The sequence below is a fragment of the Salvelinus fontinalis genome, chromosome 16 (assembly GCF_029448725.1).
Source record: "Salvelinus fontinalis isolate EN_2023a chromosome 16, ASM2944872v1, whole genome shotgun sequence".
Taxonomy (NCBI): domain Eukaryota; kingdom Metazoa; phylum Chordata; class Actinopteri; order Salmoniformes; family Salmonidae; genus Salvelinus; species Salvelinus fontinalis.
This window is the reverse complement of record NC_074680.1, coordinates 21,193,782-21,218,200: the sequence shown is the minus strand read 5'-3', so window position 1 is coordinate 21,218,200 and position 24,419 is coordinate 21,193,782. Positions and strand designations below refer to the sequence as shown.

The following is a 24,419-nucleotide window of genomic DNA, read 5'->3' as shown; positions in this document are numbered from 1 at the left end:
GAGAGAGAGAGGGAGAGAGAGAACACAGTTAGAGGAGTAGACAGTGCACACGGAAGTCCAAGAGGAGAAAATGTGCTGCTGATATCTGTACAAGAGAGAAGAGCTCAGCACAGAAGTTGAGAGGTTTGATGCCCAGGATTGTCAATAGGCCATTTTAGAACAGCTTGTAAGACAGCAGTTGTCCGTTCAGTTCATTTATACGCTATCTATCGTATCATTGAAAATGGCCAGCATGTGTTTTGTATTCTCCTGCCTGGGGTAAAATAAATGGCATCCCTCTGCCTCAGGGCACTGTGACGTTGGTTAGCTGCCTTTAAAAATGTCACCAATCTGTGTATAACAAGGCAATAACAGAGAGAAGACATAAGGGTAGATAGATAGAAAAACACAAACTGCGCCCTTGGGGTTACAACTGTATACCAGGCTTTTAAGAGGATTGGCCTCTTTTTGCAGAGAGAGAGAGAGAGAGCGAGAGAGAGAGAGAGAGAGAGAGAGAGAGAGAGAGAGAGAGAGAGAGAGAGAGAGAGAGAGAGAGAGAGAGAGAGAGACAGAGACAGAGACAGAGACAGAGACAGAGACAGAGACAGAGACAGAGACAGAGACAGAGACAGAGACAGAGACAGAGACAGAGACAGAGACAGAGACAGAGACAGAGACAGAGACAGAGACAGAGAGAGAGAGAGAGAGAGAGAGAGAGAGAGAGGCAGAGTGTGTGTGTGTGTAGGGCAGTAGGGTCACTGTAGGGTCACTGTGATGACACCCCTGTGAGTTAAAGAACAGCTGTGAGGTCATTCCCAGGGATCAAAGGTCAGTTTCCCTCAGTACCCATACAGGAATCTTGAAGTACCACAGAATGGTTTAACTAGATTCCACACTGAGAGTTATCAACATATCAGGATCTGTTCTGAACTATTCAGTGTTGTTTTGCATTTATCCACCGCTCACAGCAACCCTTCAGTTGAAAACACCCGTTGTGGTTGGGCTCCCTTCCAGGTCTGTGCTACCTGCTACCCTAAAGGATGCATTATGTGTTCTCTTTGAGGGTTTTATGTTCTCTATGTGGGGATGCGCAGAATCCCCATCCATAAGGGATCAACATGTTGCCAGCCAAACACACAGAATGGTAGCGTGTCATCTTTGGGGCCATCACAGCAGCACAAAAACCCTGTGTAATCTGTTTGAGTGTGTTTGTGTCACTGCCTGGCCCTTCAGATGCTCTGTCTGTGTGTGTGTGTGTGTGTGTGTGTGTGTGTGTGTGTGTGTGTGTGTGTGTGTGTGTGTGTGTGTGTGTGTGTGTGTGTGTGTGCGTGCGTGCGTGCGTGCGTGCGTGCGTGCGTGTGTGCGTGTGGTTCTATCTCAGACTCAGTCTCTCAATTCAAAGGGGCTTTATTGACATGGGCTTTATTTGCATGGGAAACACATGTTTACATTGACAAAGCAAGACAAAAACCAAAAGTTAAATAAACAATCAGAAATTAACATTACACTCACAAAAGTTTCAAAATAATTTAAATTGAGATTTCAAATTGTCATGACTTTCCCTCCTGGGTGAGGATCAAAGAGAGCCCCCTCTCGCTCTCTCACCAGAGAGGAGGGGGAGGGGGGGCCTGTTCTAGGACTTTAATGACCGGTCGTAAACTTCCTCTCTCATGCACTGTAGTATGGAGAAGTAAAAAATCCTTTGTGTGTAGAGAGAGACTCTGCCCCAAAACTTTAACATCAAAAGGTTGGACATTGAAACAATATTTTTAATGTAAATAATGTGGGGAATGGTTGGTGGGGCTCCAAACAATAATCATGTCAAAGTAGTTGTTTTGTGATATCATTAAGGACGGTATAACTAAATAGCTGCATCTCTGAAAGTATTCGCATTCAAGGGGTCAAGTTGACATCTAAATGCTGTAAAACATATATGATTAAATATGAAACTATATGTGAGAAGATGCAATGTTATTTTAGCCTTCTAAATGAGATAATTGTTTTTATATAAACTTTTGCCAAGTCAGTAACCATGCCCACGTGAGCACAGACATTATGCCAAAAGGATGGAACGCCCGCTTATAAAGAACTCCTAAAGAATTAACATATTAGGCCAGACAGCATGGAGCGGCTGACAAATGGTTTAAAACTACAAGACCAGTACATTGTCGGGTTGTTACTGGCGTGTAAAATGGTTTAAAACTACTAGACCAGACAGCGTGGAGCGGTGGCTACACGTGACAAATGGTCTAGAACTACAAGACCCTCTGAAACTCAACGAGTGAAGAAGACTAAGACATGCACCACCTGCAGCTCTGCATGTAAAGTAGTCTAGAACTTTGACCAAAGACACGAGGAAGATCTCATCAAACGACCATTGGAACATCTGATGTATCCAGTCTTCCAGAACAAAGAAATCTACTACTACAACTACTAAGGACATGGTGATCTCTAGTGGACAACCAGAGACTTTCTGTTGAACTATTCGTCACAGACGGATTGGACAATTTCAACAGAGACAGAGGACAAAGACATACAAGCGTAAATATGTACATTGCATTTCTAAATCCGAATGAGCGGTTGTTGGGGTGCTAAATATCCATATTGACGATGAGCGTATTATTCAACTGTATGTACGATAAAATTCCTTTGTCTCTCCTTCTCCCGCTCTTTCGTTCCCCACCTTTTCATTGTTTAACCAGCCGTCATATCGGGTTAGTCCACTAGGGACTTTTCATTGCATTATGTTAGTAATCAATTCAACCTTTTACTGTGTGTGTTTACATATTTCTGTGTGATTATTTCATTAGTTAATATATAAATAATTAAGCCAATTTATGTAAACTGAGTCATCATGTAGACTAGGGTTCGTGCAGATTAATAGAATATTACGATGTTCAGAATGAGACTGATATGAGGTAAAAATACATGAATAAGTGACTGTTATCTATAGATATGAATATATCTTATAAGAGTATAATTCGGGAGATAGTAACTCATTAAATACGTTTTCCCGTGGTGCCCCAAGTTACTGAGTTAATTGTTACATGATTAATTTAATCACGTAATCAATTAAACATACTTCATTGATTTGATAAGTTAACAGTCATCGCATTAGTAATAATATGTCACGACAAATTTGTTATTTTATGGCTATGTATAGTGTTTTAACACTCTGAAAATAGTTAAAGTACAAAAGGGAAAATAGATTAAGATAAATATAGGTTATATTTACAATGGTGTTTGTTCTTCACTGGTTGCCCTTTTCTTGTGGCAACAGGTCACAAATCTTGCTGTGATGGCACACTGTGGTATTTCACCTAATTTTGAATTATTGGTATGGTGAGCGGACCCCACACCTCACAACCATAAAGAGCAATGGGTTCTATAACTGGTTCAAGTATTTTTAGCCAGATCCTAATTGGGATGTCGAATTTTATGCTCCTTTTGATGGCGTAGAAGGCCCTTCTTGCCTTGTCTCTCAGATCGTTCAAAGCTTCGTGGAAGTTACCTGTGGTGCTGATGTTTAGGCCAAGGTATGTATAGTTTTTTGTGTGCTGTGGGGCAACGTTGTCTAGATGGAATTTGTATTTGTGGTCTTAGCAACTGGACATTTTTTGGAATACCATTATTTTTGTCCTAATGAGATTCACCTAGGGCCTAGGTCTGACAGAATCTGTGCAGAAGATCTAGGTGCTGCTGTAGGCAGGTTGGGGACAGAAGCACCAGATCATCAGATTCTGAATCATCAGATTCAGCAAACAGTAGCCAGTTGACTTCAGATTCTAGTCAGGTGAGGCTAGGTGCTGCAGACTGTTCTAGTGCCCTCGCCAATTCGTTGAAATACTGTATATGTTGTTCAGGGAGGGTCTCTCTGTCGCTCTCTGTTCTGATTGGTGTTATGGGTTGGGTTCAGTGGGATGACAGTACTATCTCCATAGACGGGTTGGTTGTTTAGCAACAAATCTCTGTAGTGAAGTCTCTTACGACAGCAGTATGTGTATTATGTAATCACAGAGCTGTATGTATGGAGAAATGTCTACATCAATAGGACACTCATATCTGTGACCCAAATGACACACTATTCCCTATTCCCTTTAGAGTCCAACACCTCGGACCAGATCACTTTTGAAACTCATTCAGGGAATTACAAAAACAGAGAGTTTTCATCCCAAAAGTCTTTGTGTAAATTGCTAAATAATTTAACAGTGCACCAGGGATACTTGCTTCTGTGATTCTTAAAATACAGAGCCTGAAATTATAATTTTGTTACATTGTTTGCTGGCTCAGCTGGTTAGCTCTCAGTCTTATTGACCACCCAATATTGCTAACTAGTGATGCCCCGATATGACATTTTTGCCCGATACCGATATCTGATATTTTCCTTGCCAAAAAACCTGATACCGATAACCGATATTAAACATTTTTGCGGCCTTTTAAGCATTCTAGTACAGTTAAATAGTTAACACACACACACATGGATGCAGTGGACTTGGGCACGGCATCTCAGTGCAAGAGGTGTCACTACAGTCCCTGGTTCGAATCCAGGCTGTATCAAATCCAGCCGTAACTGGGAGTCCCATTGGGCGGAGCACAATTGGCCCAGCGTTGTCCGGGTCTTCACTGTAAATAAGAGTTTGTTCTTAACTGACTTGCCTAGTTAAATAAAGGTTACACACGCACACACACCACAACAACATAATCTAGGTGTCATCATCTAAAATAACCCTAATTTATAAGACAGTTCGAGCGGAAATGGAGGAAAACTCGCCTCCCTGCGGACCTGGCATCCTTTCACTCCCTCCTCTCTACATTTTCCTCTTCTGTCTCTGCTGCTAAAGCCACTTTCTACCACTCTAAATTCCAAGCATCTGCCTCTAACCCTAGGAAGCTCTTTGCCACCTTCTCCTCCCTCCTGAATCCTCCTCCCCCTCCCCCCCCCTCCTCCCTCTCTGCAGACGACTTCGTCAACCATTTTGAAAAGAAGGTCGACGACATCCGATCCTCGTTCGCTAAGTCAAACGACACCGCTGGTTCTGCTCACACTGCCCAACCCTGTGCTTTGACCTCTTTCTCCCCTCTCTCTCCAGATGAAATCTCGCGTCTTGTGACGGCCGGCCGCCCAACAACCTGCCCGCTTGACCCTATCCCCTCCTCTCTTCTCCAGACCATTTCCGGAGACCTTCTACCTTACCTCACCTCGCTCATCAACTCATCCTTGACCGCTGGCTACGTCCCTTCCGTCTTCAAGAGAGCGAGAGTTGCACCCCTTCTGAAAAAACCTACACTCGATCCCTCCGATGTCAACAACTACAGACCAGTATCCCTTCTTTCTTTTCTCTCCAAAACTCTTGAACGTGCCGTCCTTGGCCAGCTCTCCTGCTATCTCTCTCAGAATGACCTTCTTGATCCAAATCAGTCAGGTTTCAAGACTAGTCACTCAACTGAGACTGCTCTTCTCTGTATCACGGAGGCGCTCCGCACTGCTAAAGCTAACTCTCTCTCCTCTGCTCTCATCCTTCTAGACCTATCGGCTGCCTTCGATACTGTGAACCATCAGATCCTCCTCTCCACCCTCTCCGAGTTGGGCATCTCCGGCACGGCCCACGCTTGGATTGCGTCCTACCTGACAGGTCGCTCCTACCAGGTGGCGTGGCGAGAATCTGTCTCCTCACCACGCGCTCTCACCACTGGTGTCCCCCAGGGCTCTGTTCTAGGCCCTCTCCTATTCTCGCTATACACCAAGTCACTTGGCTCTGTCATAACCTCACATGGTCTCTCCTATCATTGCTATGCAGACGACACACAATTAATCTTCTCCTTTCCCCCTTCTGATGACCAGGTGGCGAATCGCATCTCTGCATGTCTGGCAGACATATCAGTGTGGATGACGGATCACCACCTCAAGCTGAACCTCGGCAAGACGGAGCTGCTCTTCCTCCCGGGGAAGGACTGTCCGTTCCATGATCTCGCCATCACGGTCGACAACTCCATTGTGTCCTCCTCCCAGAGCGCTAAGAACCTTGGCGTGATCCTGGACAACACCCTGTCGTTCTCCACCAACATCAAGGCGGTGGCCCGTTCCTGTAGGTTCATGCTCTACAACATCCGCAGAGTACGACCCTGCCTCACACAGGAAGCGGCGCAGGTCCTAATCCAGGCACTTGTCATCTCCCGTCTGGATTACTGCAACTCGCTGCTGGCTGGGCTCCCTGCCTGTGCCATTAAACCCCTACAACTCATCCAGAACGCCGCAGCCCGTCTGGTGTTCAACCTTCCCAAGTTCTCTCACGTCACCCCGCTCCTCCGCTCTCTCCACTGGCTTCCAGTTGAAGCTCGCATCCGCTACAAGACCATGGTGCTTGCCTACGGAGCTGTGAGGGGAACGGCACCTCAGTACCTTCAGGCTCTGATCAGGCCCTACACCCAAACAAGGGCACTGCGTTCATCCACCTCTGGCCTGCTCGCCTCCCTACCACTGAGGAAGTACAGTTCCCGCTCAGCCCAGTCAAAACTGTTCGCTGCTCTGGCCCCCCAATGGTGGAACAAACTCCCTCACGACGCCAGGACAGCGGAGTCAATCACCACCTTCCGGAGACACCTGAAACCCCACCTCTTCAAGGAATACCTAGGATAAAGCAATCCTTCTGCCCCCCCCCCCCCCCCCCCCTCCCTTAAAAGATCTGATGCACTATTGTAAAGTGGCTGTTCCACTGGATGTCATAAGGTGAATGCACCAATTTGTAAGTCGCTCTGGATAAGAGCGTCTGCTAAATGACTTAAATGTAAATGTTATTTGATTAATGGTGGTCGGACCCATCTATGTGAAGCTAGCCACAAGAAGGACTATCCACGAGTGGACTTTGCGGTTACCCTTCAAAATAAAAGTATGTCATAATTCTACTATTTGTATTAATTTGCATCACTGTCAATTACATACTTTTACTTTGAAGGCAAACTGCAAATTCCACGACTGTGCCTAATCCTTATTGTGGCTAGCTTCACAACACACAACCCGGTCCGGTCGAGCCTCACTAGCCAGATGAAGCTAGCTGGCTGCTTATAACGTTAGCTTTGGGCAACAGGGTTAAGTAGCTTGCTAGCTATTTATTTTCATGAACTGAAGTTCAATTTCAATCGGCGAACAATAAGTGGCAACCTAGCTAATACTGACTCACAAGGGTTCCTAAATCATTGCTAAGAATAATAAAATGACTGCAGTTTCTACTGGTCATTGTTTTCAGGCTGGTTGTATTGGTGATAGCTAGGTACCAATCTAAAGCTAGCTAGCTGCCCCAGAAGTTGCGGTCGAACAAATTATGCTTTATTACCAACGCGGTATTGTAAACACATCGTTCGTGGCCAGTGTTTGCTTGTTTGCAGATTTTTTTGTACAGCTTTGACAGTGCTACTGTATCTTTTTTGACATGCAAAGACCCAAACGGCGTTCCATAGTATATATGTCGTGAAGCTAATAGCAGTGACGCTATTACTGTGTAACTCGGGTAGGGTAACGTCTGAAAAATAGCGCACAATGTCATTTAAAACATGAACTTCAAGTAAACAACACTTGGTTGAACAAAGGATCTTCAGGGACCTCATGCATTAACCGTGAAAAGAAAAGGATGACATTTAACCACAATGAAAATGAAAGGAAAAATGTTCTATGATATGGTACCGGTGCTCGACCAGTCTTACTCTTTCAAATGATTGCTCGACTTGTTGACTGCTCGATCCACACAGCAGACATTGTGGGCGGGGCTAGGAATGCTGTGTTGCACATGTAGCGCAACATTTTACGTGGCGTCATTACGTCATGTACCTACGTTATATACAGTGGGGCAAAAAAGTATTTAGTCAGCCACCAATTGTGCAAGTTCTCCCACTTAAAAAGATGAGAGAGGCCTGTAATTTTCATCATAGGTACACTTCAACTATGACAGACAAAATGAGAAAAAAAATCCAGAAAATCACATTGTAGGACTTTTAATTAATTTATTTGCAAATTATGGTGGAAAATAAGTATTTGGTCAATAACAAAAGTTTATCAATACTTTTTTATATACCCTTTGTTGGCAATGACAGAGGTCAAACGTTTTCTGTAAGGTCTTCACAAGGTTTTCACACACTGTTGCTGGTATTTTGGCCCATTCCTCCATGCAGATCTCCTCTAGAGCAGTGATGTTTTGGGGCTGTTGCTGGGCAACACGGACTTTCAACTCCCTCCAAAGATTTTCTATGGGGTTGAGATCTGGAGACTGGCTAGGCCACTCCAGGACCTTGAAATGCTTCTTACGAAGCCACTCCTTCGTTGCCCGGGCGGTGTGTTTGGGATCATTGTCATGCTGAAAGACCCAGCCACGTTTCATCTGCAATGCCCTTGCTGATGGAAGGAGGTTTTCACTCAAAATCTCACGATACATGGTCCCATTCATTCTTTCCTTTACACGAATCAGTCGTCCTGGTCCCTTTGCAGAAAAACAGCCCCAAAGCATGATGTTTCCACCCCCATGCTTCACAGTAGGTATGGTGTTCTTTGGATGCAACTCAGCATTCTTTGTCCTCCAAACACGACAAGTTGAGTTTTTACCAAAAAAGTTATATTTTGGTTTCATCTGACCATATGACATTCTCCCAATCTTCTTCTGGATCATCCAAATGCTCTCTAGCAAACTTCAGACGGGCCTGGACATGTACCGGCTTAAGCAGGGGGACACGTCTGGCACTGCAGGATTTGAGTCCCTGGCGGCGTAGTGTGTTACTGATGGTAGGCTTTGTTACTTTGGTCCCAGCTCTCTGCAGGTCATTCACTAGGTCCCCCCCATGTGGTTCTGGGATTTTTGCTCACCGTTCTTGTGATCATTTTGACCCCACGGGGTGAGATCTTGCGTGGAGCCCCAGATCGAGGGAGATTATCAGTGGTCTTGTATGTCTTCCATTTCCTAATAATTGCTCTCACAGTTGATTTCTTCAAACCAAGCTGCTTACCTATTGCAGATTCAGTCTTCCCAATTTTGTTTCTGGTGTCCTTTGACAGCTCTTTGGTCTTGGCCATAGTGGAGTTTGGAGTGTGACTGTTTGAGGTTGTGGACAGGTGTCTTTTATACTGATAACAAGTTCAAACAGGTGCCATTAATACAGGTAACGAGTGGAGGACAGAGGAGCCTCTTAAAGAAGAAGTTACAGGTCTGTGAGAGCCAGAAATCTTGCTTGTTTGTAGGTGACCAAATACTTATTTTCCACCATAATTTGCAAATAAATTCATAAAAAATCCTACAATGTGATTTTCTGGATTTTTTTCCCTAATTTTGTCTGTCATAGTTGAAGTGTACCTATGATGAAAATTACAGGCCTCTCTCATCTTTTTAAGTGGGAGAACTTGCACAATTGGTGACACACAAAATACTTTTTTGCCCCACTGTAGGTATGGACGGTAGCATTGACAATGGTTTTTAACATCGCCGTTAAACTAGACATCGGGCCGATACCGATGTTGGCATTTTTAGCTAATATCGTCCGATTACGATATGTTCACCGATATATTAGGCATCCCTATTGCTAACGCTAGCTAGCTAGCCAGTTAATATAACTTGTTTTTCTAAATGTACTGGATCTAGCTAAGTTAGCCACGTTATGAATACAACTCTCATTTGCTGTCGACATCAGGATATGATTTGAGAGCATTAATTACCTCCAAAAGTGGTTAGTAACTTGGCTGCATACTGACAGTGCATTCAGAGCCATCCAGTGGCTAGCCACATTACAACCAAAGACAGTACAGTGTGAAGATAGGCAGAAACTGCTTCTCCAATAGAAATCCTCGTTCACACTTGTAGGCGATGTCATGGCGATATTGGCTAGCTAAGCTCATGCGTAGAAACACGGTTCTAACAGTCGTCTCTCGCCGAACTGCGCATGTGCAGGCCATCAAATCAAAGGCACTCCTTCAATATCAACGTGTCAGTTTGTCACTTTCATGAGGTTGGAGTAATAACAAGTTCAACTACTTAAGACATTGGCTCAAATCTACGTTGTGCCTTTAAATTTCAAGAAAATTAACAACTAAGGAAGAATTTTTCATTTCTCTCATTGACTTCTCAAACCCCAAACCCCGGCCTGGTCAGGTTTCGCAAACGCTTCCGGAAGTCTTGTGATATTGCACCTCTGGGTTTAGAAAGTCTGTGCTACAACCTCCATTTTCGCCAGGTTCCCATGAAGCATATGCAATGAGAGTCCACCGCAACATACCAGACAGTCACCTGATTAGCAAGGGCTAGTCTGTGTTTCATTTCATTGTGTATTAAAAACAAAGTTTGAGATCGTTGTGAGGGGATTTCACCAATGGTCCGAAGAGGGAATTGTTTGCCACAGTAACCAAGAGGGTGGCATTTGGGACACACACCTATTCTATTCACCTCTAGCTGATGTCATAATGATGCTCCATCTGGTCATTACAATGTTACTAAAACTCTTTACTACTCTGAGTGCACACTCTCTTCCCTGCAGTATCCATCTCTTTCGGGTAGGTACTTTAGTGTGTATGTGTGTGCATTCATGTGTTAGTAAATGTGTGTGAACCTGTGTGTATGTGTTCTAAGACCTCCGTGTAGAGAGTAGAGACAGTACAAATATATGTGTGTTCTAAGACCTCCGTGTAGAGAGTAGAGACAGTACAAATATACGTGTGTTCTAAGACCTCCATGTAGAGAGTAGAGACAGTACAAATATATGTGTGTTCTAAGACCTCCGTGTAGAGAGTAGAGACAGTACAAATATACGTGTGTTCTAAGACCTCCGTGTAGAGAGTAGAGACAGTACAAATATACGTGTGTTCTAAGACCTCCGTGTAGAGAGTAGAGACAGTACAAATATATGTGTGTTCTAAGACCTCCGTGTAGAGAGTAGAGACAGTACAAATATACGTGTGTTCTAAGACCTCCGTGTAGAGAGTAGAGACAGTACAAATATACGTGTGTTCTAAGACCTCCGTGTAGAGAGTAGAGACAGTACAAATATACGTGTGTTCTAAGACCTCCGTGTAGAGAGTAGAGACAGTACAAATATACGTGTGTTCTAAGACCTCCGTGTAGAGAGTAGAGACAGTACAAATATACGTGTGTTCTAAGACCTTCGTGTAGAGAGTAGAGACAGTACAAATATACGTGTGTTCTAAGACCTCCGTGTAGAGAGTAGAGACAGTACAAATATACGTGTGTTCTAAGACCTCCGTGTAGAGAGTAGAGACAGTACAAATATACGTGTGTTCTAAGACCTCCGTGTAGAGAGTAGAGACAGTACAAATATACGTGTGTTCTAAGACCTCCGTGTAGAGAGTAGAGACAGTACAAATATACGTGTGTTCTAAGACCTCCGTGTAGAGAGTAGAGACAGTACAAATATACGTGTGTTCTAAGACCTCTGTGTAGAGAGTAGAGACAGTACAAATATACGTGTGTTCTAAGACCTCCGTGTAGAGAGTAGAGACAGTACAAATATACGTGTGTTCTAAGACCTCCGTGTAGAGAGTAGAGACAGTACAAATATACGTGTGTTCTAAGACCTCCGTGTAGAGAGTAGAGACAGTACAAATATACGTGTGTTCTAAGACCTTCGTGTAGAGAGTAGAGACAGTACAAATATACGTGTGTTCTAAGACCTCCGTGTAGAGAGTAGAGACAGTACAAATATACGTGTGTTCTAAGACCTCCGTGTAGAGAGTAGAGACAGTACAAATATACGTGTGTTCTAAGACCTCCGTGTAGAGAGTAGAGACAGTACAAATATACGTGTGTTCTAAGACCTCCGTGTAGAGAGTAGAGACAGTACAAATATACGTGTGTTCTAAGACCTCCGTGTAGAGAGTAGAGACAGTACAAATATACGTGTGTTCTAAGACCTCCGTGTAGAGAGTAGAGACAGTACAAATATACGTGTGTTCTAAGACCTCCGTGTAGAGAGTAGAGACAGTACAAATATACGTGTGTTCTAAGACCTCCGTGTAGAGAGTAGAGACAGTACAAATATACGTGTGTTCTAAGACCTCCGTGTAGAAAGTAGAGACAGTACAAATATACGTAGTGTTCTAAGACCTCCGTGTAGAGAGTAGAGACAGTACAAATATACGTGTGTTCTAAGACCTCCGTGTAGAGAGTAGAGACAGTACAAATATACGTGTGTTCTAAGACCTCCGTGTAGAGAGTAGAGACAGTACAAATATACGTGTGTTCTAAGACCTCCGTGTAGAAAGTAGAGACAGTACAAATATACGTGTGTTCTAAGACCTCCGTGTAGAGAGTAGAGACAGTACAAATATACGTGTGTTCTAAGACCTCCGTGTAGAGAGTAGAGACAGTACAAATATACGTGTGTTCTAAGACCTCCGTGTAGAGAGTAGAGACAGTACAAATATACGTGTGTTCTAAGACCTCCGTGTAGAGAGTAGAGACACTACAAATATACGTGTGTTCTAAGACCTCCGTGTAGAGAGTAGAGACAGTACAAATATACGTGTGTTCTAAGACCTCCGTGTAGAGAGTAGAGACAGTACAAATATACGTGTGTTCTAAGACCTCCGTGTAGAGAGTAGAGACAGTACAAATATACGTGTGTTCTAAGACCTCCGTGTAGAGAGTAGAGACAGTACAAATATACGTGTGTTCTAAGACCTCCGTGTAGAGAGTAGAGACAGTACAAATATACGTGTGTTCTTGTTGTTGCTCCTCACGGATTCCATGTGAAATCAGACCCCAGACAGAATGACAATGAGAAGCAATGAAACATTCATCCCATGAGTGAGTTCTCATGCTCTCCCATCATTTATCCCACTCCATTATTGAAGTTCACTTTCACTGTGGAGCTGAATTATTCACTTAACCATATCATCCCAGCAGGTAGAAACAAGTTCGCTCTCCCTCCCTCCCTCCCTCCCTCCCTCCCTCCCTCCCTCCCTCCCTCCCTCCCTCCCTCCCTCCCTCCCTCCCTCTCTCCCTCTCTCCCTCCCTCCCTCCCTCCCTCCCTCCCTCCATCTCCTCTGTGTAGCCGATTACTTGGCAATATTTAGCTTTCTCTATTAGCTCCCACTACATCTCTCTCATTCTCTGTTTATACTTTGAAAATGACACTCTCATCACTACTGCCTTCTCTGACTCTCCCACTAGAGAGTTTAGGTTTGAAAAAGTGAGAATGGGAGACATTAAGAGAGAGTTTAGGTTTGAGAAAGTGAGAATGGGAGACATTAAGAGTGGAAATTGAAAAACAGAGCATGGTGATAGTTTTCACCATGGTAACATACAGTAGCTGAGAGTTTTACCTGTGATAGAAGCTGCTTGTTGTCATCCTCCAGGATGCGGACATTGGTCTCCAGTTGCCTGATGTAGTTGGAAGACGGACCTGGAAGAATAAAGAGGCAGAGAAAATATAATGGAAAGAATGTCAGTCAGTCCCACTGATCCAAGGCCTGTCTCATATCAATGACAGTGTCTGTCTCCCAAATGGCACCATATCCCCTTTAAAGTGCACTACATTTAATAGGGCTTTGGTCAAAAGTAGTATACTATATATAGAACAGGATTCCATTTGGGACGCAGACTCTGTTAAATCCAGGTGTCCATTCCGGTTCTGAAACAATGGAGTTCAATAGACCAAGAACCATGTGTGCCCACAGATTCCCTTCCGTCTCTGTTAATACCAATTAGGTTGTGTTTGATGTATTCTGAGTTGGGCTCTGGGTCCCTCTGTTTGTGTGATGCTCAGCGGTCCTCTCAGCCTTAATCCCCCACCAGTTCTACTGTTGACTCTCCCATGGGGATTATGTTGTGTTAGCGCTCCACTAAGACCAACTTTGCTGTCTTTTTTTCTCCTGTAAACTGCTGATACCCAACACTCAATACCGGATTGCACAACTATTTCCTTTGGAGAGATCTATATCCTATACATCAACCAAAGCACTGGAATAATGGAATTGTTCAGTGGCACGAAAACGTCTTGGTTTTCATTATTTAAATGGACTGTATCAATAATGGCAGTGATTATTAGGCCCTACACACACACCTCTCTCTCTCTCTCTCTCGCTCTGTTCTCTCTCTCTCTCTCTGTTCTCTCTCTCTCTCTCTCTCTCTGTTCTCTCTCTCTATCTCTCTCTCTGTTCTATCTCTCTCTCTCTGTTCTCAATTCAATTCGCTTTATTGGCATGACGCAACAATGCACATATTGCCAAAGCTTATTTTGGATATTTACAATATAAAAATACATGTTTAATTAACTCTCTCGTTCTCTCTCTGTTCTCTTTCTCTATCTCTCTCTCTGTTCTATCTCTATTTGTTCTCTCTCTCTCTCTCTCTCTCTCTCTCTCTCTCTGCATAAGCATGCTCTATCCTCCGTCTCAGTAGTTACCCTAATGAGAGGGGAGGCCCTGTAGAAGTGTGTGTGTGTGTGATGACTGAAACTAAGAGGGGATCTCTCTGCCATACAAAGAAACACACCTGTTCCTCCATATCTCCCTCTGAAGGAATGAGACAGAGAGAAAGAAAGAGATGGGGACTAGACAGTGGAACCAATCCCAAGGAGACTAATGGTCTAGCTGGTAGACATAAAGATGTGAAGGCCGTGACACAAGCCAGAGTTCATCTCATTTACCATATAACCTCTGACCTTATGACTAGTAAATCCCAAAAACCCAGTTACGTTGTTGCTGGACAAGGGTCGAGTCCCAAATGGCATCCCATTCCCTATATAGTGCATTGCTTTTGAACAGAGCCCTATGGGTCCCGGTCAACATTAGTGCACCATAAAGGCCACAGGTAGCCTAGCGGTTAAGAGCGTTGGGCCAGTAAAGCCTTGTTCACATCGGCAGCCTGAAGTGACTCAAATAGAAAAATGCATATCCTATTAGAATCTGTTATCTTTCATTGTCTAAACAGCCAAAAAGCACATGTAATCTGATATTTCAAGCCACACTTCAAATCACTTTCGGAGGAGGTTTGAAGTCAGATACAAATCTGATTCCTGGCCATGCGACTTGTGTCTGAACGGTCAAATCTGATTTAATTGACCTCAAGTGGTTTTAAGACTGTTATTTGGCATATCTTGTTGCTTGCTAGCTACTCTGTTCACAATTTGACAAAAACATATGGTAGCTAACTAGGTTAGTGAATGTGCCAGAAAGCTAAACAGCTACCTAGCTAGTTGACTGCTGTGGCTAACCAAAAAGGACTCGTTTGAAAAGTTGGATCATCTTATCCTCTGAGGCTTTAAAAGTGTTCTTACACTATGTTTTGAACATTTAAAGTAACTGGGAAACGTCCATGGCAGGTATACTGTGTTAGCTTAGCTTGCTACATCACGAGCACCACCAATCAGCCTGCACCACTGTGCACACACACAAACACCAACTAGCGTAGCCATGTCAACAACTGACTACTGTCTGAACACACAAATACAATCTGGTCACTTGTAACTTGCTGTTTGGACAGTCAGTACTCCAAAACGGATTTAAAAAACCAAACGAATTTGAACATTAAGGCATACAGTGTGAATACAGTGTAAATACAGTGCGAATAGAGTGTGAATACAGTGTGAAGCCAGGTTGCTTACAGCAACTTGTATCTACTCCACCACCAGGTGTCAGTATATTACACATAGAACCAATGACACAGCCAAGGCATTCATGGCCATTAGACTGGCTGTTTGTCGCTGACTGTCTCTGTCTCAGCTGTGAGAACGAGAGGCACAGACAGACAGATACAGTAGTGATTAACTTGATTCATCCCCCACAGGGTGAAGAGAGAGCAGGAGAGGGAGAGAGAGGGAGGGAGAGAGAGAGAGAGGAAATGCGAAAGGCTCCTGTGACTCCTGTAAGCCTCTTTGCCCTTTTGTGACCCTCTAATCTAACTACAGTAGAACTGCTCTGGTCAGCTGACCTGCCCTGTCCTGTACCCTGCAGCTAACTCCAAAGCCGATAACTTCAGGCAGGCAGACAGGCCAGCTAGCAGGGGTAACAAGGGGTTTTAAACCCTACAGATAGACCTCGGGCCAGTGGGTAACCATGGATTAAACCCTACAGATAGACCTCGGGCCAGTGGGTAACCAGGGGATAAACCCTACAGATAGACCTCGGGCCAGTAGGTAACCAGGGGTTAAACCCTACAGATAGACCTCGGGCCAGTAGGTAACCAGGGGTTAAACCCTACAGATAGACCTCGGACCAGTGGGTAACCAGGGGTTAAACCCTACAGATAGACCTCGGGCCAGTGGGTAACCAGGGGTTAAACCCTACAGATAGACCTCGGGCCAGTGGGTAACCAGGGATTAGACCCTACAGATAGACCTCGGGCCAGTGGGTAACCAGGGATTAAACCCTACAGATAGACCTCGGGCCAGTGGGTAACCAGGGGTTAAACCCTACAGATAGACCTCGGGCCAGTGGGTAACCAGGGGTTAAACCCAACAGATAGACCACAGGCCAGTGGGTAACCACTCCCCCTTAGAAGTTTGAAAAGGTTTAACATGGGTCCTCAAATCCTCCAAAACTTCTACAGCTGCACCATTGAGAGCATCTTGACTGGCTGTATCACTGCTTGGTATGGCAACAGCACCACCCTCGATAGCATGGCGCTACAGAGGGTGGTGTGGACAGCCCAGTACATCACTGAGGCCGAGCTCCCTGCCATCCTTATGCTTGTCGTGATTTGTGTTTTGTCCTATATTTTTATTTAATTTATTTGTATTTTTAATCCCAGTCCGCGTCCCCGCAGGAGGCCTGTTACCTTTTGGTAGGCCGTCATTATAAATAAGAATTTGTTCTTAACTGACTTACCTATTTAAATAAAGGTTAAATAAAAAAAATTAAAAGCATAAAGTCGAACACTAACACTGACACTCCAACACACACACACACACTCACTTAATTTGCTCACACACACACACACACACACACACACACACACACACACACACACACACACACACACACACACACACACACACACACACACACACACACACACACACACACACACACACACACAACATGCACACACATTTACATACAATCATCATATACGCTGCTACTACATTGTTTATCATACATCCTGATGCCTGTCACCTTAACCCTGTACATATCTACCTCTATCTCTCCAGTATCCCTGTCACCTTACCCCTGTACATATCTACCTCTACCCCTCCAGTATCCCTGTCACCTTACCCCTGTACACATCTACCTCTATCCCTCCAGTATCGCTGTCACCTTACCCCTGTACATATCTACCTCTATCCCTCCAGTATCCGTGTCACCTTACCCCTGTACATATCTACCTCCATCACTCCAGTATCCCTGTCACCTTACCCCTGTACATATCTACCTCTATCCCTCCAGTATCCTTGTCACCTTACCCCTGTACATATCTACCTCTATCCCTCCAGTATCCCTGTCACCTTACCCCTGTACATATCTACCTGTATCCCTTCAGTATCCCTGTCACCTTACCTCTGTACATATCTACCTCTATCCCTCCAGTATCCCTGTCACCTTACCCCTGTACATATCTACCTCTATCTCTCCAGTATCCCTGTCACCTTACCCCTGTATATATCTACCTCTATCCCTCCAGTATTCCTGTCACCTTACCCCTGTACATATCTACCTCTATCTCTCCAGTATCCCTGTCACCTTACCCCTGTACATATCTACCGCTATCACTCCAGTATCCCTGTCACCTTACCCCTGTACATATCTACCTCTATCCCTCCAGTATCCCTGTCACCTTACCCCTGTACATATCTACCTCTATCCCTCCAGTATCCCTGTCACCTTACCCCTGTACATATCTACCTCTATCCCTCCAGTATCCCTGTCACCTTACCCCTGTACATATCTACCTCTATCTCTCCAGTATCCCTGTCACCTTACCCCTGTACATATCTACCTCTATCTCTCCAGTATCCCTGTCACCTTACCCCTGTACATATCTACCTCTATCCCTCCAGTATCCCTGTCACCTTACCTCTGTACATATCTACCTCTATCCCTCCAGTATCCCTGTCACCTTACCCCTGTACATATCTACCTCTATCTCTCCAGTATCCCTGTCACCTTACCCCTGTACATATCTACCTCTATCCCTCCAGTATCCCTGTCACCTTACCCCTGTACATATCTACCTCTATCCCCCCAGTATCCCTGTCACCTTACCCCTGTACATATCTACCTCTATCTCTCCAGTATCCCTGTCACCTTACCCCTGTACATATCTACCTCTAGCCCTCCAGTATCTCTGTCACCTTACCCCTGTACATATCTACATGTATCCCTCCAGTATCTCTGTCACCTTACCCCTGTATATATCTACCGCTATCACTCCAGTATCCCTGTCACCTTACCCCTGTACATATCTACCTCTATCTCTCCAGTATCCCTGTCACCTTACCCCTGTACATATCTACCTCTATCCCTCCAGTATCCTTGTCACCTTACCCCTGTACATATCTACCTCTATCCCTCCAGTATCCCTGTCACCTTACCCCTGTACATATCTACCTCTATCTCTCCAGTATCTCTGTCACCTTACCCCTGTACATATCTACCTATATCCCTCCAGTATCCCTGTCACTTTACCCCTGTACATATCTACCTCTATCCCTCCAGTATCCCTGTCACCTTACCCCTGTACATATCTACATGTATCCCTCCAGTATCTCTGTCACCTTACCCCTGTATATATCTACCTCTATCACTCCAGTATCCCTGTCACCTTACCCCTGTACATATCTACCTCTATCCCTCCTGTATCCCTGTCACCTTACCCCTGTACATATCTACCTCTATCCCTCCAGTATCCCTGTCACCTTACCCCTGTACATATCTACCTCTATCCCTCCTGTATCCCTGTCACCTTACCCCTGTACATATCTACCTCTATCCCTCCAGTATCCCTGTCACCTTACCCCTGTACATATCTACCTCTATCTCTCCAGTATCCCTGTCACCTTACCCCTGTACATATCTACCTCTATCCCTCCAGTATCTCTGTCACCTTACCCCTGTACATATCTACCTCTATCCCTCCAGTATCCCTGTCACCTTACCCCTATACATATCTACCTCTATCCCTCCAGTATCCCTGTCACCTTACCCCTGTACATATCTACCTGTATCCCTCCAGTATCCCTGTCACCTTACCCCTGTACATATCTACCTCTATCTCTCCAGTATCCCTGTCACCTTACCCCTGTACATATCTACCTCTAGCCCTCCAGTATCTCTGTCACCTTACCCCTGTACATATCTACATGTATCCCTCCAGTATCTCTGTCACCTTACCCCTGTATATATCTACCGCTATCACTCCAGTATCCCTGTCACCTTACCCCTGTACATATCTACCTCTATCCCTCCAGTATCCCTGTCACCTTACCCCTGTACATATTTACCTCTATCCCTGCAGTATCCCTGTCACCTTACCCCTGTACATATCCACCTCTAGCCCTCCAGTATCTCTGTCACCTTACGCCTGTACATATCTACCTCTATCCCTCCAGTATCTCTGTCACCTTACCCCTGTACATATCTACCTCTATCCCTCCAGTATCCCTGTCACCTTACCCCTGTACATATCTACCTCTATCCCTCCAGTATCCCTGTCACCTTACCCCTGTACATATCTACCTCTATCTCTCCAGTATCCCTGTCACCTTACCCCTGTACATATCTACCGCTATCACTCCAGTATCCCTGTCACCTTACCCCTGTACATATCTACCTTTATCCCTCCAGTATCCCTGTCACCTTACCCCTGTACATATCTACCTCTATCCCTCCAGTATCCCTGTCACCTTACCCCTGTACATATCTACCTCTATCCCTCCAGTATCCCTGTCACCTTACCCCTGTACATATCTACCTCTATCCCTCCAGTATCCTTGTCACCTTACCCCTGTACATATCTACCTCTATCCCTCCAGTATCCCTGTCACCTTACCCCTGTACATATCTACCTCTATCTCTCCAGTATCCCTGTCACCTTACCCCTGTACATATCTACCTCTATCCCTCCAGTATCCCTGTCACCTTACCCCTGTACATATCTACCTCTATCCCTCCAGTATCTCTGTCACCTTACCCCTGTACATATCTACCTCTATCCCTCCAGTATCCCTGTCACCTTACCCCTGTACATATCTACCTCTATCTCTCCAGTATCCCTGTCACCTTACCCCTGTAAATATCTACCTCTATCCCTCCAGTATCCCTGTCACCTTACCCCTGTACATATCTACATGTATCCCTCCAGTATCCCTGTCACCTTACCCCTGTACATATCTACCTCTACCCCTCCAGTATCCCTGTCACCTTACCCCTGTACACATCTACCTCTATCTCTCCAGTATCCCTGTCAGCTTACCCCTGTACATATCTACCTCTATCCCTCCAGTATCCCTGTCACCTTAACCCTGTACATATCTACCTCTATCCCTCCAGTATCCCTGTCACCTTACCCCTGTACATATCTACCTCTATCCCTCCAGTATCCCTGTCACCTTACCCATGTACATATCTACCTCTATCTCTCTCTCCAGTATCCCTGTCACCTTACCCCTGTACATATCTACCTCTATCCCTCCAGTATCCCTGTCACCTTACCCCTGTACATATCTACCTCTATCCCTCCAGTATCCCTGTCACCTTACCCATGTACATATCTACCTCTATCTCTCTCTCCAGTATCCCTGTCACCTTACCCCTGTACATATCTACCTCTATCTCTCCAGTATCCCTGTCACCTTAACCCTGTACATATCTACCTCTATCCCTCCAGTATCCCTGTCACCTTACCCCTGTACATATCTACCTCTATCCCTCCAGTATCCCTGTCACCTTACCCATGTACATATCTACCTCTATCTCTCTCTCCAGTATCCCTGTCACCTTACCCCTGTACATATCTACCTCTATCTCTCCAGTATCCCTGTCACCTTAACCCTGTACATATCTACCTCTATCTCTCCAGTATCCCTGTCACCTTACCCCTGTACATATCTACCTCTATCCCTCCAGTATCCCTGTCACCTTACCCTTGTACATATCTACCTCTATCCCTCCAGTATCCCTGTCACCTTACCCCTGTACATATCTACCTCTAGCCCTCCAGTATCTCTGTCACCTTACCCCTGTACATATCTACCTCTATCCCTCCAGTATTCCTGTCACCTTACCCCTGTACATATCTACCTCTATCTCTCCAGTATCCCTGTCACCTTACCCCTGTACATATCTACCTCTATCCCTCCAGTATCCCTGTCACCTTACCCCTGTACATATCTACCTCTATCCCTCCAGTATCCCTGTCACCTTACCCCTGTACATATCTACCTCTATCTCTCCAGTATCCCTGTCACCTTACCCCTGAACATATCTACCTCTATCCCTCCAGTATCCGTGTCACCTTACCCCTGTACACATCTACCTCTATCCCTCCAGTATCCCTGTCACCTTACCCCTGTACATATCTACCGCTATCACTCCAGTATCCCTGTCACCTTACCCCTGTACATATCTACCTTTATCCCTCCAGTATCCCTGTCACCTTACCCCTGTACATATCTACCTCTATCCCTCCAGTATCCCTGTCACCTTACCCCTGTACATATCTACCTCTATCCCTCCAGTATCCCTGTCACCTTACCCCTGTACATATCTACCTCTATCCCTCCAGTATCCTTGTCACCTTACCCCTGTACATATCTACCTCTATCCCTCCAGTATCCCTGTCACCTTACCCCTGTACATATCTACCTCTATCTCTCCAGTATCCCTGTCACCTTACCCCTGTACATATCTACCTCTATCCCTCCAGTATCCCTGTCACCTTACCCCTGTACATATCTACCTCTATCCCTCCAGTATCTCTGTCACCTTACCCCTGTACATATCTACCTCTATCCCTCCAGTATCCCTGTCACCTTACCCCTGTACATATCTACCTCTATCTCTCCAGTATCCCTGTCACCTTACCCCTGTAAATATCTACCTCTATCCCTCCAGTATCCCTGTCACCTTACCCCTGTACATATCTACATGTATCCCTCCAGTATCCCTGTCACCTTACCCCTGTACATATCTACCTCTACCCCTCCAGTATCCCTGTCACCTTACCCCTGTACACATCTACCTCTATCTCTCCAGTATCCCTGTCAGCTTACCCCTGTACATATCTACCTCTATCCCTCCAGTATCCCTGTCACCTTAACCCTGTACATATCTACCTCTATCCCTCCAGTATCCCTGTCACCTTACCCCTGTACATATCTACCTCTATCCCTCCAGTATCCCTGTCACCTTACCCATGTACATATCTACCTCTATCTCTCTCTCCAGTATCCCTGTCACCTTACCCCTGTACATATCTACCTCTATCCCTCCAGTATCCCTGTCACCTTACCCCTGTACATATCTACCTCTATCCCTCCAGTATCCCTGTCACCTTACCCCTGTACATATCTACCTCTATCTCTCCAGTATCCCTGTCACCTTAACCCTGTACATATCTACCTCTATCTCTCCAGTATCCCTGTCACCTTACCCCTGTACATATCTACCTCTATCCCTCCAGTATCCCTGTCACCTTACCCTTGTACATATCTACCTCTATCCCTCCAGTATCCCTGTCACCTTACCCCTGTACATATCTACCTCTAGCCCTCCAGTATCTCTGTCACCTTACCCCTGTACATATCTACCTCTATCCCTCCAGTATTCCTGTCACCTTACCCCTGTACATATCTACCTCTATCTCTCCAGTATCCCTGTCACCTTACCCCTGTACATATCTACCGCTATCACTCCAGTATCCCTGTCACCTTACCCCTGTACATATCTACCTCTATCCCTCCAGTATCCCTGTCACCTTACCCCTGTACATATCTACCTCTATCCCTCCAGTATCCTTGTCACCTTACCCCTGTACATATCTACCTCTATCCCTCCAGTATCCCTGTCACCTTACCCCTGTACATATCTACCTCTATCTCTCCAGTATCCCTGTCACCTTACCCCTGTACATATCTACCTCTATCCCTCCAGTATCCCTGTCACCTTACCCCTATACATATCTACCTCTATCCCTCCAGTATCCGTGTCACCTTACCCCTGTACATATCTACCTCTATCCCTCCAGTATCCGTGTCACCTTACCCCTGTACACATCTACCTCTATCTCTCCAGTATCTCTGTCACCTTACCCCTGTACATATCTACCTCTATCCCTCCAGTATCCCTGTCACCTTACCCCTGTACATATCTACCTCTATCTCTCCAGTATCCCTGTCACCTTACCCCTGTACATATCTACCTCTATCCCTCCAGTATCCCTGTCACCTTACCCCTGTACATATCTACATGTATCCCTCCAGTATCTCTGTCACCTTACCCCTGTATATATCTACCTCTATCACTCCAGTATCCCTGTCACCTTACCCCTGTACATATCTACCTCTATCCCTCCTGTATCCCTGTCACCTTACCCCTGTACATATCTACCTCTATCCCTCCAGTATCCCTGTCACCTTACCCCTGTACATATCTACCTCTATCCCTCCTGTATCCCTGTCACCTTACCCCTGTACATATCTACCTCTATCCCTCCAGTATCCCTGTCACCTTACCCCTGTACATATCTACCTCTATCTCTCCAGTATCCCTGTCACCTTACCCCTGTACATATCTACCTCTATCCCTCCAGTATCTCTGTCACCTTACCCCTGTACATATCTACCTCTATCCCTCCAGTATCCCTGTCACCTTACCCCTATACATATCTACCTCTATCCCTCCAGTATCCCTGTCACCTTACCCCTGTACATATCTACCTGTATCCCTCCAGTATCCCTGTCACCTTACCCCTGTACATATCTACCTCTATCTCTCCAGTATCCCTGTCACCTTACCCCTGTACATATCTACCTCTAGCCCTCCAGTATCTCTGTCACCTTACCCCTGTACATATCTACATGTATCCCTCCAGTATCTCTGTCACCTTACCCCTGTATATATCTACCGCTATCACTCCAGTATCCCTGTCACCTTACCCCTGTACATATCTACCTCTATCCCTCCAGTATCCCTGTCACCTTACCCCTGTACATATTTACCTCTATCCCTGCAGTATCCCTGTCACCTTACCCCTGTACATATCCACCTCTAGCCCTCCAGTATCTCTGTCACCTTACGCCTGTACATATCTACCTCTATCCCTCCAGTATCTCTGTCACCTTACCCCTGTACATATCTACCTCTATCCCTCCAGTATCCCTGTCACCTTACCCCTGTACATATCTACCTCTATCCCTCCAGTATCCCTGTCACCTTACCCCTGTACATATCTACCTCTATCTCTCCAGTATCCCTGTCACCTTACCCCTGTACATATCTACCGCTATCACTCCAGTAT

At 45.2% G+C, this 24,419-nt stretch overlaps 1 protein-coding gene across 2 annotated transcripts in view; it reads right to left on the bottom strand.

Annotated features, from left to right (window-relative positions):
* Nucleotides 1-24,419, bottom strand: part of LOC129812815 (coiled-coil domain-containing protein 85C-A-like) — a 118,102-nt gene that overhangs the window by 25,695 nt on the left and 67,988 nt on the right. For both annotated transcript variants that reach the window (XM_055864707.1, XM_055864706.1), the window contains exon 2: nt 13,289-13,368. In XM_055864707.1, the coding sequence (XP_055720682.1) occupies nt 13,289-13,368 (80 nt within the window). The remainder of the gene's footprint in view (nt 1-13,288; nt 13,369-24,419) is intronic.